Here is a 16,444-nt window from a genome sequence, read left to right as displayed (position 1 = left end):
GACCTTTTACTCTCCCAGGTTTTTATGTCATATTATATATGGAATTTTCCTTCAAGCACAACTGTCTCCTGCGACCCACTGTTATTTTGGGTGGATTTAGCTCAGTACTCCAAAGCAGTTACCTGTGTACCACCCTAGTAATTTTTTTCTTTTCTGCATACTACCTCTACTATTACATACTGCTATTTTTATTCATATCAGCTAATATTTTCCCCTTAAGTTTATTTTAAGTAGACACTTTATATCATTACCAACATAATCGGTAAGTCAGTATCACTTGTCACCAATAAAAGGTAACAATAAAAATTTAAAAGGAAACAAAATTATATTATTAAAGTCTAATAAAAGGCTTACAAAACCACAGAGATTTTATTCTTAATTCTGGACTCCTCCTTCTCTTTGTACATGTAAGGTATTTAATCAATTGTTTGCATGTGAAAGTGTGTTATACTTAGATATGTATTGTTCATGTTGGTGTAGTGTTTCCTTTGTTTCAAACCAATTGAATAAAGAGCTGTTCTCTGTAGTTAATTGAAAGTAAAAGACCCTTCTTAACGGTAGCCAAGATTTATCTTGTAGACCCCGAATCAAAAACAAAATTGGAAAAGTGCTTCTATTTTCTTCAAGAGTTGCTACGTAGTCTTCACTGGTAAACCAGTCTGGTTCCAGGACTGCTTGGGCAAGATGTTATGTATTCTTATTTGTCAGAACTGCAGGCAGTATTCACATTGGAACAACCTTAAAGCTTTGAAAATCTTTTACATTTTGTGTTTTTAAGACCTTGCCACCATGGAAGAAAGAGTACAAAGAAGATATTATGAAAAGCTGACGGAATTTGTAGCAGATATGACCAAAATTTTTGATAATTGTCGTTACTACAATCCAAGTGACTCCCCTTTTTACCAGTGTGCAGAAGTTCTTGAATCATTCTTTGTACAGAAATTGAAAGGATTCAAGGCTAGCAGGTAAGCAGATGTGGTCAGCGCTCTGAACTAATTCAGCTCCTAGCGAGAAATTGCTGGGTTTGTTTATGATCTGCTTAAAATTATAGTCACTTTTTAAAATTCAAAAAGCATTTATCAGATGCTTACAGAATGTAAGATGCTGTCTTAAATGCCATGGGGCACATACAAAGATAGTAGTAGTAAGAGTTCTTGCTCTCGCTGAGTTTACGGAAGTATAAAAATGACTGTTCTGGGACTTCCCTGGCGGTCCAGTGGTTAGGACTCCACGCTTTCACTGCAGGGGGCCGGGGTTCTATCCCTGGTCGGGCAACCAAGATCCCGCAAGCCGCGCGGCCAAAAAAAATTTTTTTTAAACTATGAAACTAATACTCAACATAGCATTTATATGGTAGGTGAAATGCTCAAAGACTGGTAGAATTCAACAAAATAATGTTTAAAAAAAAAGACTGTTCTATAGGGTAGAGTCAGGGGAAGACCACGAAGTGGGGATTTAAGCGCTTTCTCTTTCATTTGTGTTTGCTGTATCTTTGAAATCATAAATTGTTTTATTCTTCTGGATTTTTTCTGTGGACAAAACTGAACTTTAATCCAAGTCCACAGACCTTTTCTTTGAACCTCTAGTAACATAAAAGCATTGAGCAGCTTTGCATGCTATTCAGGTACTGTGACCTTCGTACCTTCTGTTTCTGACCTTCCGCACCTGCTCCTTCCCAAGCCCATGACTTTCTTCCTTTCAACGGAAGCCTGTTTCCGTTTTCTTTGAGAGCTGCCACCGCTCTGTAGCCCTGAGATTCATTGTTCACCATCCCCCATCCACCAGCCCGCAAGCTTGATCCTCCCTAGTCAGATTGGGTAGATCTTGGCTGGGCCGGGGTCTGGGCATCTGTATTACCTAATGAACCCCCAAGGGACTCTGCATACCAAAGCATAAGAATCAGTGCTCTACCTAGTCATTTTTCTCTGAGGCAAATCTTCAGAGTATTTTGTTTCTCTCCTTCTCCTGTAACAAGGTAGATCAAGAACTGTACTTCAGAGTCAGTTTGCGTAAACTAAAAGTGAAGGACAAGCACAACTGAAGTATCCAATCACCCTCTCAGCGAAGGAGTCAAAACCTATAGGCAAGGAGGGAAGGAAAGCAGGTGGGCAGGCAGGCTGTATAGACCACCAACCAAGAGACTTCACAGAATCTCTAAAACTTTCCCATTTTTATTGTTGCCTATCTGTTAACACGTTAGCTGTAAAACTTAAAATGGAAGAGGACTTAACTTGAATATGACAGAGTCCCCAGGAAAATAATAATAAAGGAATAGAAAGGGATAAACTCAGAGTGGTGAAAGGAATCTGGTAGAAGTTAGTTAGCTGATGAGATTTCAGCAGATTGTGAGTACAGCAGATTGAAGGCAACTGGCCGATGAAGGCGGGCCAGCGCAGCCAGACTCCTGCTCGCGGGCTGGGCTCCTCAGCAGACGTGACAGCCTGCCGACCAGTAGGACCCCAGGCGGCCTCCAACACGGAGACTCTGAAATAGACTCAAAGGCTCTAGAGAGTAGGAGGAGAGAGGGGTTAACTGAAGATCGATATCTGGGCTAGTCACACCCTCCTTTAACCCCAGTGTGCAGCCTGCGTAGGAAGCCCAAAGAACTGGAAGAACACAGGGTTCTTCTCCAAAGAAGGAGAATAAACCGTCTGCAGAGAACTAGAGTAGACAGAAGAGAATGGGACCCAGAGGGAAATTCCCCTGATCTCTGAAGGATCGGCTCCCTCATTCTAACGCTGGGGCTCTCAACAGGATAATTTACTCACCCCCACCCCGTAAGGGATATTTAGCGATGCCTAGAGACATTGCTGTTTGTCACACTTGGAGGTGGTTAGTGGTACTGGCATCTAATCAGTAGAGGCCAGAGATGCTGCTAAACGTCCCACAGTGCGTAGGATAGCCCTCACAGCAAAGAATTATCCAGCTCCAAAATGTCAGTTGTGTTGAGACTGAAAACTCTGATCTAAAGCAAAGCCTGCCAGTCAGTAAGCCACACACACATGCACAGGGTTCTCCAGGCACCCATCTAGGCTGTTAACTCACTCTTCATAAGTGGGAACAGACAGGGACGGACGGATAGGTAAGGAAAGCCTGCAGTGTAAAGGAGAGAAAGGTCAAGGTGTAACTGAAAAATAGATTCCAGAGAGAGCTTTAAAAAAACAAAACAAGCCTCTAAGTCATGTCCCAAGAGAAATTTTAGAAGATACTGCATCTACAAAATAGTGAACAGGATATTAGAAATAAAGAACAATCTGAGAAAAAGAGAGTAACTGGAAATTTTTTTAAACTTACTGCACACATTGAAAGTTAAAATCAAGGAACTCTCAGTGTAAAGAGCAAAACGACAAGGGGATGAAAAATAGGAAAGAAAAAAATGTTACAAACTATCCAATATTCATTTCATGGCAATTCCAGCAAGAAAGAACAGAGAAGACAGAGGAGAGGAAATTATCAAAAGACTACTCTAATATAAGAAAAATTTCCAAACCAGTGAGAGGCACACAACTTCAAATCCAAGCGAGACTATTCATTCAAAAAATGGTTATTGAGCCCCGGCTGTGTGTCAGAATTGACTATAGCAGCAGATCAAACCAAGTTCCCGCTCTCCACGGAGCTCATGTTCCTGTGGGATAGGGAGATGGAGTGGAGTGGATAAACAAACGTGTAAGCCAGCTGGACAAGTGCGACAAGGTCCACCGCACATATACATCACTGTAAAATCTCCAGAGGCTAAGGATGGAAGAAGCTCTTCTGAAAGCTTGTAAAGAGGATAAAACAACTTATAGATTAACAGGAATTAGACTGGTATCAGACTTTTCTCTAGCAACGTGGAATGCTAGAGGATTATGGAAGAATAAATCCAAAAGTTTGAGGAAAAATGAAGTCTGTGTCTAGCCAGTCAAGCGTAGAGGCACCATAAGTACATTTTCAAGTCATATAAGGATTCAGAAAGGGCTTTTTTTCCTTGCATACTTTCTTAGCAAGTTATTTTAAGATGTGCACTAGCAAAATAAAGAAGCAAATCAAGAAAACAAAAGACCTTGGATTTCAAGAAAGCAAAGAGAACGACTCTGACCCAGAGTGACATTTGTACAGCAGGCCCATGCAGCAGGCAGTTCAAATTGGAGCAGGAGAATGGAGCACTCCCAAGAGGGATGCGTCTGGAGGGAAAAAAATTGATTCATACATTAGATAACTTAAGAATGTAAGGGGGGAAATGAAAGTCAATTAGAAACTCCATGAAAGGCAAAAAGTTGTATAGGTTACTAAGAATGCCCTCCTAGCAAAAGAGTAGGTGCTACAGAGAAAAATATTTACATAGTCATGTAAACAGTACATTGATTTTCAACTTTTGGAATGTCTACAGACAAAGCATGGAAAGATTTCATTTTAAATTACAGAAAAATAAAACTTGTACTCAAGAAGGGAGGAGGGAAAATGGTTACATGAGCTCAGTTCTCGTTTGCCATAGCAGGATTTAAACAATATAAAGTTGATAAAATAAGAAATAGCAGTGTTAGAAATCTAACTACCTAAGAACTGAAAGTTCCAAGTCACTCATCCTAGAGAGCCTGGTTTTCAGGTTGAGTAAAGATAGGACAGAGGACCACAACTTATTACAAGCCCTCCGTGCTTTTTTGCTTCTTGCTTCGTACCTCTTGTAGTTATTACTCCAATTAAATTTCTAAAACAGCTTTTTTCAGCTGAAAAGGCTTTAGCCTTTGGTGGAAGTGGAAGCTGGGGGATTTGAATCCCACCCTGCTGTCAGGCTTGCAGGCAGGACGCAGAGGGCGGGTGGTGGCGGCAACTGCTGAGGTGGGCCTGCTGCAAAACCAAGGGACTGGGGGAAGGAGAGGAGGCCCAGAGGCTGGGTCTGCACGGTGAAGGGGCCGCTCGGGAGAGCTTGCCATTTGGTGGTTTCATGTAGCTTTTTATTATATTCTGGTTTATGTAATTTTTATTAAAGAACATGGGAGCCAACTGAGAAGTTTGCTCAAGTCTGCTTATGTAAATAAAATGATATGTGAAGAGATGTTAGGGGATTTTTGTTGATTTCCAGATTCAGGGCAGAATGAAACATATATGTAGCCAGTCACTGAAATATTATTTTTTATGGATTTCCAGGGTTTCCTTTGCCGTATTTTCCCCATTTTTAATTTGTGATCTCCAGCATTATTTTCATAACTGTTCTTTGTTATAATTCATCATTTATATCATCCATGTTCTTTCTTTTCTTACAGATTGTGATATCTTTAGTCTGAATTTTTAACTGGAATCAGAACTGGATGTTGGGGTCACTCTTTTATTGTACCACTTGATTACCTAATTCAAAATTGCCCCCCAGAGTTCAGATGAGTTAATATAATTTTTTAATGTTTAAAAAAAGATGTATAGTAGTAAACAATTTATTCTAGCAGCCATGTTGAACAATGTATTTAAGAATTGTAAACTCCGAAAAGACTGTATTTATATACACTATTGCAATAGAACATACTTGTACAGTTGTACAGTTACTTGGTTTACTAACAAAAGTTGTTAATAAAACTGTGAAACTAGAAAGGACGCTTTCTGAAATTTAATAGAAAAATGTGATTTTAATACTGTTATTTCTCTCCTTTTAATATTTTATTTTTTTCCTTCATATTCCCCAACTCAGTGTAAATAAACGTGCGTGTACACACACACACACACACACACACACACCCCTTTTACCACAATGGTAATGCTTCTGTAAATGTCTCTATTTGTCCCTTTGGCTAAAAATGTATTGGACATATATATATATGTATATATATTTATATTTCTTTTTTTTAATATTGGCTTTTTCCAGTGAATTATCATGTTTAGTGTACAATGAAAATTTTTAATTTTATAGGGTAAAAATTTCTTACTTGTTCTCATATATTTGCTTGCCAAGGGTGAATGAAAGAACATGGCTGCTTTCCCCAGACAGACTGACCTTGGCATCCACATAAAGCATCACTGTTTTCAAAAATGAAGGGTGCTTAATTGTTCCCTTTTTTCTGTATTCTGTAGGTCTCATAACAACAAACTGCAGTCTACAGCTTCTTAAAGTTCAGCGTGTTAACCTAACATAAAACACGGCAAGAATCTGGTTGTCTGAACTGTTTTAAATTAAGGAGCCAGATGTTTTTAGTCAGGTTATCCTGACAAGACTTGACCTAAACTTCGTTTTTATTGGTCATAACAGTCCAATTATATTCTTGGCCAATTTTGTCCAACGGACAAGGGAAAAGCAAAGTCAACGACACCATTATCTTGTCAAGATCAAATGGTTTTACTATTGTGGCAGAAGCGGGAAAACTTTGTTTATTGAAGAAAAAAAAAAAAGAAAGAAAAAATGATAATATGGGGTCAAGTGTAACTCCATGGAAATGCCACGTCTGCTCTTCAGTGAAGAAGCTGGTTTAGAGTCTCACAGAAAACTTTCGACTGTATTTATTTATTGTTGCAAAAAAGACGCTTTTTTATTGCTGCCCTCATTTGTCAGCTAATTATTTTTTCTTATAAAATCCAGCCCCGGTTACATGTAATCCATTCTGTATCTTATCATGATTCCTGTAGGTAAAAGTACAAGACGACCTCTAGATGTCTTTTCTTTCTATGAAAGGAGCTGCTATGTACACATGTGCACACACACACAACTGGGAATCAACAATGAGTTTATTGTTCATAGTAGATAAAAATTAAGCTTGCATAAAGGTTGGGCTAAGTGGTCCTGGACTACAGACTCTGTTGCCTTGAATATAACAGTACAATTTGTCATTTACTCTGCACCAGGTTAAAATGAGTAAAATCTATTTGAAGGTATCTTGTTTGTAAACATTTGTCAGATTCTAATTTTTTTCTTTTTGTATTAAAATTCAACTATGGATGTATATGAAACAAAATAAATGGAGATAATTTTTCTCCCACAGACGGTGTCTTTGAATGTGCGCTAATGATTCTCTGTAAGCCATTGAGGGGAAAGGGAGGGCTGCAAGGTAAATAAATAAAAGGCAGAAGGATCTGATTGTACCTGGATTTCTCCAGGGTACTAGTGGTCCTTCATTTTTTAATTCCCAGCCCACTGTCATCACATCGAAGAAAAATATTCAGGGGTGCTAATCCTGTTGCATCAATTGATCAGACTAATAAAAAAGGTAATGTGACAAAATACACATTGCCTTCATCTGTACGTTATATGATACCAGGCAAATTATCAGTTACAGACCACTACTTATATTTTATGAAGGGCATTTTTTAAAATGACTTCATCCTTTTTGTATTTGTTTGTTGGTTGAGTTTTTTCCCACATAAGAAGAAGTAGTGTAAACAGTAGGGGAAAAAAATGGAAGCAGCAGAGGAAGGCGTATTTTGCATGTTTTTCCTTTCAGTGTTCTAATCTTACATGTTGTATTTCTTCATTGTAATAGTAGCTTCTGTGAGATCTGCCATAGTTGGTTTATGCAGCTTTGCAAAAATTTTACTAGATTTTGCACTAATTCGTATTAGCTTTGTCCTACCAAGTTCTGGAATTTATCCATTTATTGTTTTTTAAAAGTTTCTTTCTGTTTAATTAATCACCCTGCTATGCAAAACCTTTCCTGGACCTTAGTTTCTTAAAAGAAAGACGTTGCTACAGTTCCCAGTTCTTTCTTCTTACAGGCTCAGGTGTACAAGTTATTCTGGGTTAATTTTATCTAATGAAGCCCATTCCTTTTTGTACATAAAAATATCACTTAAACTTATGCTTACAAGCTAAAGAGACTAATTGCTCAATATTGAAAACATGGAAACAAAGTTTTTGCTTAAAATACTAACATGGAAGTAGTCAAATATAGGTTATTTTGTCCTTTTACTTTTAAAAAATGTTACATATTGTATGCACTGTGCTGATGCAAGAATCCTACATTTTAATGAATTATAAAATTATTCTGCATCTCATCATGTCACAGTATTTCTGTACTATTTATTCATATATATATAGATATAGATGGGCTTAATCATTTAAAACTTGTTGCAGCAAGAACTTTCCTACCTGTAGGCAATAGATTGCTATGTTTTTAAGAGATTGTGGCAAATTTAAACAGCAGTTCTTTTTGTACGTAATAGGACATTTCATCCTAGAAAAATAAAGTAATGGTTTTGACATTGGATTTGGTGCGGTTTCTAATGAAACAGTGGTTGGTTGGTTAACATATTTTCTGTAGATGTTGGCATTGCCTAATTGTACAAAAAAGGTAAATTTTGTGGGAATCCTCAGGCCAGGAATATGTTAATTTCATATATGTATTTAATAGTATAAAGCCTTTTGCAGTTTCTATCACCAAATAAATACATAGACATTTTATAGTTTTATCAACTACAGAGCTTTAGTGTTTCAAAAGTAATTTTTGGAAAAACGTGCATTCTTACAACATACTGAGTTTCAAAAGCTGCTTTTCTACGAGTATTTGACAAGCTTCTGCTACTCAATAAAATATACATATTACAGCTATTTTGCTTTCAATAATCCAAGTAGTAGAATGCACATTTGTTATACTGTTAGGATTTTTCTACACAGTCTTTGGGCTTGTATATATGTTTAATTTGCATCAACAGATTTCCTTTGCTAAAAGTATTTTCAATGCTTGTTATATTTCATCTGCCAGGTTCACAATCCTTGAAACCATGTCATAAAAAGTATTTTCATAATATTGGTAAGGCTTTTTTCTCCTACCCAAATTCTGCAGGATTTGTACTTTAGTTAATGTCCTGCAGTAGTTTTAAAAAATTGTGAACTTTCAGAGATATTTTCTAAAGTAAAACAATTACCTTTTTATATTTCAAGTGGCCTGGAGTGTTATTAAGAGACTCTGAGATTTGCTGCTGTTTGTAATCTACCTTCCTGGAATCTGCAAATAAAAGTTCTTTCCCTATTTCTGTTCATTTGTTAGGCAGACTCCCTGCATCTTTGTGTGTTTCTGATACTAAAGAGCCAGTGTGGTGACCTTTTAAATCTACACACTTAGCCTCATGACTGAGGCCATTACCCATAAGTGTCAGATTTCTTGTCCTTAAAATGAGAATGGTGATCTCTCATGAGCAAAGTAATGTCTTATAAGTACTTGGGGGAAGGATTTTTAATAAATTGAAATATTCTGAAGTACTTCTGGATACTTGGAACAAGATACCGAAAAAGACATTTCTAGGAGATCACACCCCGATTGATCCAATTTGGACCAAATTCAACTAAAGAAATAAGTGCTATATTTTTTAAATGATAAATTCCTGTACCCGAAACTGAAGTTACTCATTGTAGGTAGTGGGTCCGTTTTTAGGTGTTTGCATATGCCTGTGTTTGATCAACCTTAAAAATGATTTTAAGAGAAATATAAACAGTGCTAAGTGATACCTTTCAAAGACAGTTAAAAGCTAGTACCAAAAAAAAAAAAATGTACGTTTTATAGACCTTTCCCTACCAAAAGAAAAACACTTTTTTCCGCTTGAGTTCCAACAGCTGAATGGAAGGAGGGATGTGTTGAGCTCCTCTTGAAGGCAACAGGGTATTTTATTGTGCCCGTGATCCTTTAGTCTTTGGAGCACAAACCCACGTGCTAAGGAAAATCTATCAACAGGAGAAAAGGATTCAGAACTACAGTGAATTTGGGAATTAAAATTTTCCATAAAATTAAAAGATTGTACTGAAGGTACTGACTGAATATTGAGAAGACTCTCCTTAAACTTTTTTGCCTAACCTGGAATTCCCAGTCTGTTGTGCACCGCCTCCCGTGCATATATCCCCATATGCACCACTGTTCTACCTCATTTGAGCCTCAATCACTCTTTTTTTTTTTTTTTTTTTTTTTTTGGCGGTGCCTCTTGGCATGCGGGATCTTAGTTCCCCGACCAGGAATTGAACCCGAACCCCCTGCAGTGGGAGTGCACGGAGTCTTAACCACTGGACCGCCAGGGAAGTCCCAAGCCTCGCTCATCTCATTGCAAACCTGGTCTTGAATGATGGCCTTAAGTTTAACAACGTTTCTAAGAAACTGGCCTGCTTGTGTTTGCCAAGGTGTACATACTAACCATGTGACCTCCAAGTATCACACAGATCACAGTTTTGGCACTTTTGGTGTGATTCCAAAACTTCTCAGAAACTGAGTATTGTCAAAGCGATCTAATCAAACCCTAACCCTCAGGCTTATATCAAAGTGACTTTTTTTCTATGTTTTAAACCAGAGCTATTTATAACACTTCTCTTTATGCTCTAACATCTGACCATCTAACTAATAATTTATCTATTTGGCCATTTTGTAATTTCCCCCACCATGTCACTCAGGATCATCACCACTTAGCCATTTGACATTTAAAAATTCGGCTTTGGTTTTTGTGACTGGTGCTACTTCTGTCTTAGTTAATTTTTATCCTAAAGAAAACTAACCCAGAAGCTCTTCATTCACTGCATACTCTACTGCCAATGGTTTGTGTAACAATGCAGTGGATTCCCAAGAAGCAATGCTAAGATAATTTTTAATAAGCTTGGGCACAACTCATTCTTGGCAAATTTGCTAAAAAAAATCCCTCAGTTAATGCTTTACCACGGCACAGTCAGAACCTCTCAACTTTTATTTTACCTCTTTGCCCCCTGTTTGGGACAAATAAGGTAACAGTATCTCCCATCACAATCAGTTGTTATGTCTTACAGTCTCTCTGTGCTGTCCTGACATCCTGTGTGTATATAGTGCTTCTGCGAGGCCTTTAAAGACTCTGTGCCATTACAGACTAATGACACATCCTGAGCTCCAGAGTGCGTCTCATCTGACACCAAATGGACTGTTTTTGTCTCCTCAGCGGAGTTCTTTTTTCTATCTTTCTTTAGGCAGTAATCTTCAACCATGGATTATCAGTGTCTCTATTCACAGCGTTTCAAATTAAAGCACAGCTTGGTCTTCTGAAAAAAAATTGTTAATGTCTTTGTGGGCTGAAGTATAAAATCAATAATAAATTCAGTTCGTGATTAAATCTTTTTCAAGCCAACTGGAAAACGTTTAAAATTCACGTGCTTGCAAGCCATCATTAAATATTGGTTCCAGGGTTTTTGGAGTAAGTTTGAGAAATGCTTTTTCCCAAACCTTTTGGGGCTCAGTGAGGCTGAAAAAACCAGGTGCATCCAAGATCTGATTTCACAGAAAGATTTACTGCTTTACAAACACAAACATGATACTTGGTCTTAATAGAAAAATGACATCAGATACACCCAGAATATGTTTGGTATTGGGATAGCTGCCAGTATGGCACAAAACATAGGATTTTAGAAGCAGGGAGGCATGAAAATAAACTATCTTATATTTTGGTACATCAGGAACATTTGTTTGAACAAACATTTGTTTGCTTGAATAAGCCCTTCAGTACTCTAAATGTAAAACTTTAATAACTGTCTCGGGCTCTGACTTTAGTGTTTGATCTAAATGTGATCTAAATGACATTTCATACGTCTGACTAGTGCACTTACTGTTATGTACAGAATTTAAAATGTGATGGTTTTAGTATAAAATTTGGTTTGATACATGATATATAAACTATTCAAAATTGTATATTTAAAATCAAGGAAATGTTTTTTGTGAACTATTTCTACTGAAGAATGTATTTAAATTAAAATAATTAAAAATAAACAACATGAAGCAGTGATCTGTTAACTGGACAGGTCAGTTATCTGAGCTTGTGTGAGTAACTGGCACACCAGTTGAATAACTTCACCACAGAGCTCAGAAGCATAACCATTTATGAAGCATTTTGTACAAAAGTGACAACTTGAAGATGAGAGTTGGCACTTTGCAACTAGTTCCTAAAGGAGCTGTGTGCCCTGTTCTAAAGGAAAATCCGATTACTTAATGATAGGCCTTTCCTGTCTTGCTGCTGAATTCCAAGTCTCTTATGATCCAGAAATGCCAGGCTGGTATGTTTCAAATGCACTGGGTGTGAATTGCCCCTTGCACTTGCCCATCCCTTTTCCGGTTAAATCTTTTCACATAGCTGCCGCTGCTCCTGAGAAGTCCATCTCCTGGTCGGAGGCGCCCTCTCAGGACCTGAAGCAGAGCTGTAGGTAGCTGCCTTCTCTTATGGTAGATGTGGCCCATCACAATATACCTGCTGCCTGAAAAAAAAAAAAAACCAAAATATAAATTCGTAGTTATCTTTCAAATACCACGTAACAATAAGAAAATGTAAGGCTTTTAAGAAATGCCTAAGCTTGAATCTCTTATCTTGCTGCACATGCTGAATCTCAGACATTTAAACCTCAGACAGCAGGTGGAAATAGCCTAGTGACCTTTATAAGATAATCAGATTACTCAGCCTGTAAACAGCCAGCACTAGAAACAAAGGTCCTAATCACAACAGTGCCAGCAGGATTTTACAGAGCACATCTCTAGAAAGACGTGGGAGTGGGCATTACCCGCCTCCCCCCCAAACACACGCGCCCAGCAAAAGACGTCTCTAAACTCAGTTTAAAAAGCCCCTTAGGCATCCCGTCTGGCAACAGTGTTTCGTCATTCACTCCACTTGTCAACAAATATTGAGTGTTTGCTTTGTGCCAATCCGCTCAGTTCCCATCTCTAACCGGAGGCGCTGATGGAATTTAAATCACAGAGTGGCCGAAATAATACCTGTCTTCTAAATTCTATTCATTTTAGAATAAACCTCCCCCCCGCAAAAAAAGGTACTGGGATAACCGATAGAGACCGGGCTGTGACATGTCAAAGTTACAATGGTGACATAAAGAACATATATAAAATGATCACTTAGATCAGTTTCAATACCAGGTTTAAATTCTGGGCATGGCTTATTGCAACTAGAGGAGTCTAGGGCTAATATGTGGACTCGGAAGAAAAACCCGTCCGGAGTGATGTACAGGCGGTTCATCTTGTACAGCCCGTCCCGGTCCACCAGCAGAGTCACCAGCCGGATCCCTGTGCCGAGGACGTCCACATCATGCACGATTCCGTTGACTGCTGCTTTCAAAAAACAAAGAGTTTGGAGAAATGCATAGCGCTCACATCCTCTTTCTCTCCCCAGTGCGTTTCTAACAAATCACGAAATAGTCCACACGGCTCTGGGGCCTGCAGGACCGAGTGGGTGGGTTTCTCTAGGGTTTGGTTTAGGGGTCCCGGTGCACATCCCGGCGCTCTCGGCTCGGAAAGGCTCGCCCCGCGGCCTGGGCTCGGCCGCCCGGGCCCGGGAGGAGCTGCGGGCGGGGCTCACCGAACTCGCTGGCGCAGTAGGACTCGCGCTCATCCAAGTCCGCCCTGCAGGCGCGCGCGCAGGGCTCGGCGCCGGGCTCCGCATCCTCCCTCCGCTGTGGGCTGAGGCGCGGCGGCGGCGCGGGCGCGGGTTCCGGGGGCGGTGCGGCCGCGCGCGGCCGGTTGGGGTGGGCGGGGCCGGCGGGGGCCTCGGCGGCGCGCGTAGGAGGCCGCGCGGCCGGGAGGCGCAGGGCCCGGGCGCGCGCGCGCCGCGGGGAGTCCTCCAGCGCGGGCACGCGGCGCGGCGACGCACGGTTCTCGGCCTGCGAGAGGCGCGGGCTCGGCGGGCCAGCGGGCGCGCGCGCGGCCTCCCGGAAGCCGGCCCGGTTCTCGGCGGCCGGCTGGGGCTTCCGGCGCCGCAGGTCGGACCAGGCGCGGGGAGCGGCCTCTGCTGCGCGCGGCCGCCGCGGGGTCTCGGGAACCGACTGCGGCCGGGGCCCAGGAGTCTCCGCACTCGGGCCGCCGCCGGGGTCGGGCTTCCGGTTGTGGGGCGGCGAGGCTGTAGGGAGAGAAGAGGAGAGGCCGGGGAGGCCGTCAGGGTAGGAGAGGCCGGGGAGGCTGAGAGGAGAGGGGAGGGGTGGGGAAAGGGGAGACTGAGAGGGGAGGGAAGGGGACGGGGGTGGGGGGGGAAGGGGAGAGGCAGAGAAGAGAGGGGAGGGAGGCCGAGAGGAGGGGAGGGGAGGGGAGGCCGGGGAGGCTGAGAGAGGAGGGAAGGCGGGCAGAGATGAGGCTGTGGAGGGGAGGAGAGGCCGACAGGGGGGAAGAAGAAATGGCTCTGGGAGGGGAGAGAAGATGGGGGACAATGTAAACGTAGCGTACACCTGCGAGAGGCGACGTGGAGAGGGCAGCAGACATGGAAGTGAAGGAAAGAGAACGGGAGGGGGAAGAGGAAGGCGCCCCGGCTGGTGGTGAGCACAGGTTTCCTAGGCCCCAAGGAGACGGAGATGAGGGTCTTGCCCTCTAAGAATGAGGGCAACTAAGAACATTTTTCTCACCACATGGGAACATTTCATTTTGTTAAGGAGGCTTTGCAAATCAATAGCTTTTCAAATTACAACCACCTATTTGTTCTAGGACTAAAGACAACTGACAACTTTGGTTAAATAACAAACTCTTTTGCCCTTTCTTTAATATATATGTAAACATCCGCCTTTTTGCTATGTACAGTTTGTTGAGAAAGTACCAAGAGCAAACCCCAGGGGGAAAGGTCTCATATTACAGGTTCTCCTAATTGTTTAAGCGCCCCTGACAACAGAACTATTTGGTTTTCCCATCCGTGTTTACACTGTCATCTTGGTCTGTGCAGAGTCGAGCATCTGTGAGTGGATTTTTATCTGGCTTCTTGGACACCACTTAGTAGTAAACCACAGCTTAGGAGGAGGTTTAAAGCGTGGCTGGGCGCAGAGACCCCTGGTTAAGTGTAAAAGCACCCGCATCGCTTACACGGCCCGACCCCCACCCCTTCCCATGGTGGAGGAAAAGCTCCTAAATGGCAAACGGCATGAAAACAAATTTTTTAAATTATTAGTGATTTTCCCCAGTTCTGCAGGCAGGTTGTTGAGCAAACTTCAACAAGCTTAGAAGCTGGGCCAATTTCCATGCCCAGTTACACAATATCACCTCCCCGTTTGCCTGGGTCCCAGTGCCCTCCAGACGGGCACAAGAGCCCATCTTTATTTTTTCTATTATTTTAACGGCTGGTTTTCAGCATTTCTCTCTGGCATCGAAGAGCTTGGTCTGCCCATTTGCAGTTCTTGCAACACTTCATTTAAAGTGATTTATCTTGCCAAATTGACAGTCTCCTTTAAAATCAGCTTTCACCCAGCAATAATAGCTGATTATAGTTCATGTTTTTGCAGAGAGGTTGATTCTGGCTCATTATGTTCAACGTTGCCCATACACAGCTGAATAAAGTTCTGGTGGATATCCAATTCCTGACTGTCAACTGTTGACCTCACAACTGCTTCCCCATTGATATCACCATCTGTTGTCATGGGAAAGATTGTCTGATATTTGGGTTAAATGCCACTGAAGTCATTCAATTTCCATGTGGAAAAATAACCCAAAGTAAATTACCCTGTGAGGTGCGGAAGCTATTTTTCCCAGAGATAGTGAATCAAACAGAACATCCAAATAAAAGCCAAACAAAAACACCTCCCCGCAGAGAACCTCTTATTTCTTCATTCCCTCAGTAATTTTCATCTCAGGCATGAAATTGTGTGTGTGTGTGTGTGTGCGTGTGTTTTAAAGACTCAGGTGTCCCAAGGCCATTGGTTGCGGCTGCAGGGAGAGGGGAGAAAGGTCCGATTTCGGCTCCCTCCGCTCCCAGCCCCGGCGGGGCGCACCCAGCCCCTCTGATCGCCGGCGGGACGAGGACCCGGGCGCTGGGCGGACCCCGCGCTCCTCCGGGCGCCCGCCGCCCGCCGCGTCCCGCGAGCCCGGCCCGCACGGCTCCCGAAAGGCGCGCCACGACCCCTTTTGACACTTTCCCTCCTCTGTGATGGAGCAACTACTTAACATGCAAAGTTTCTCCAGCCTGCCCGGCTCGCTCGAGATCATTTCAGTAGCTGAACAACTGGCTTCATTCCGATAAAGGCTGCCAAGACACACACAATCTTGGGGACACATTTTGCTCCTTTCGAACACGAACACGGACCTGGAATCTCCTCTCTGGCAAGCCCTGACCCCTTTCTCGTCCCGCCCTTCATCGCGCCCTCTCCCCAGCTCGCCCCCGGATCCCAGCCCCTCTCCCAGGGCTCAGCGTTTCATCGATCTTACCTTTTCTCTCCGCCACTGGGGCTTCGGGAGATGATCCAACGATCAAACAGAGGAGCCAGAAAGCTCTAGCTGTCATGTTTGTAGACACGGTTCCCAGGCTCTAAAACTGAGCCTGGGCTTTTGCTCTTTCTCTCCCCCCACCCCTTCTCCACCCCCCCACCCCCGTTCATGCTAATGAGGGGCAGCCTTTGGGGAAACGGGAATCACTCACTGAACAGACCATTGGAACAAAACCGAGCTGCAGGGATTTCTCCCACCTCCTTAGGGGGACGAGCACGTGGCCTCTCAAAGTTGTCCCTGGGAACGTCTGTCCTGCGATCCGTGGGCAATGAGAGCATCAAAACCTACACTTTAAACCCGTGTGGGTTTGCGGGCCGGGG

At 42.2% G+C, this 16,444-nt stretch overlaps 2 protein-coding genes across 17 annotated transcripts in view; one reads left to right on the top strand and one right to left on the bottom strand.

The window, feature by feature from the left end:
• Positions 1–6,892, top strand: part of BPTF (bromodomain PHD finger transcription factor) — a 138,478-nt gene extending 131,586 nt beyond the window's left edge. For 14 of the 16 annotated variants that reach the window (XM_061177096.1, XM_061177092.1, XM_061177090.1 and 11 more), the window contains 2 exons: positions 779–965; positions 6,040–6,892. In XM_061177096.1, coding sequence (XP_061033079.1) covers positions 779–965; positions 6,040–6,076 — 224 coding nt within the window. In that variant the 3' untranslated portion in view covers positions 6,077–6,892. Of the gene's footprint in view, positions 1–778; positions 966–1,975; positions 2,591–5,243; positions 5,443–6,039 lie in introns of those variants that run through there. The other 2 variants (XM_061177084.1, XM_061177085.1) reach the window with 2 other exon arrangements.
• Positions 6,893–11,464: 4,572 nt separating this feature from the next.
• C19H17orf58 (chromosome 19 C17orf58 homolog) lies at positions 11,465–16,169 on the bottom strand. Its single transcript, XM_061176097.1, has 4 exons — positions 16,065–16,169; positions 13,249–13,785; positions 12,807–12,998; positions 11,465–12,142 (listed from the first exon to the last, which is right to left on the bottom strand). Exons 1-4 carry the CDS (start codon positions 16,138–16,140, stop codon positions 11,952–11,954), a joined length of 996 nt encoding a protein of 331 aa, XP_061032080.1. The 5' UTR covers positions 16,141–16,169; the 3' UTR covers positions 11,465–11,951.
• Between the last annotated feature and the right edge of the window lie 275 nt (positions 16,170–16,444).

The sequence above is a fragment of the Eubalaena glacialis genome, chromosome 19 (assembly GCF_028564815.1).
Source record: "Eubalaena glacialis isolate mEubGla1 chromosome 19, mEubGla1.1.hap2.+ XY, whole genome shotgun sequence".
Classification (NCBI taxonomy): Eukaryota; Metazoa; Chordata; class Mammalia; order Artiodactyla; family Balaenidae; genus Eubalaena; species Eubalaena glacialis.
This window is presented reverse-complemented; position numbering and strand designations above follow the sequence as displayed.

What these genes read in the sequence shown, in the direction of transcription:
- C19H17orf58 (XM_061176097.1), bottom strand. Translation starts at nt 16,140, where the DNA reads ATGACAGCTAGAGCTTTCTGGCTCCTCTGTTTGATCGTTGGATCATCT. An exon ending in CTACTGCGCCAGCGAGTTCG is followed by an intron (nt 12,999 to 13,248) that starts GTGAGCCCCGCC and finishes TTTTGAAAGCAG; the next exon opens with CAGTCAACGGAATCGTGCAT. An exon ending in ATGCCCAGAATTTAAACCTG is followed by an intron (nt 12,143 to 12,806) that starts GTATTGAAACTG and finishes TTTTTTTTTCAG; the next exon opens with GCAGCAGGTATATTGTGATG.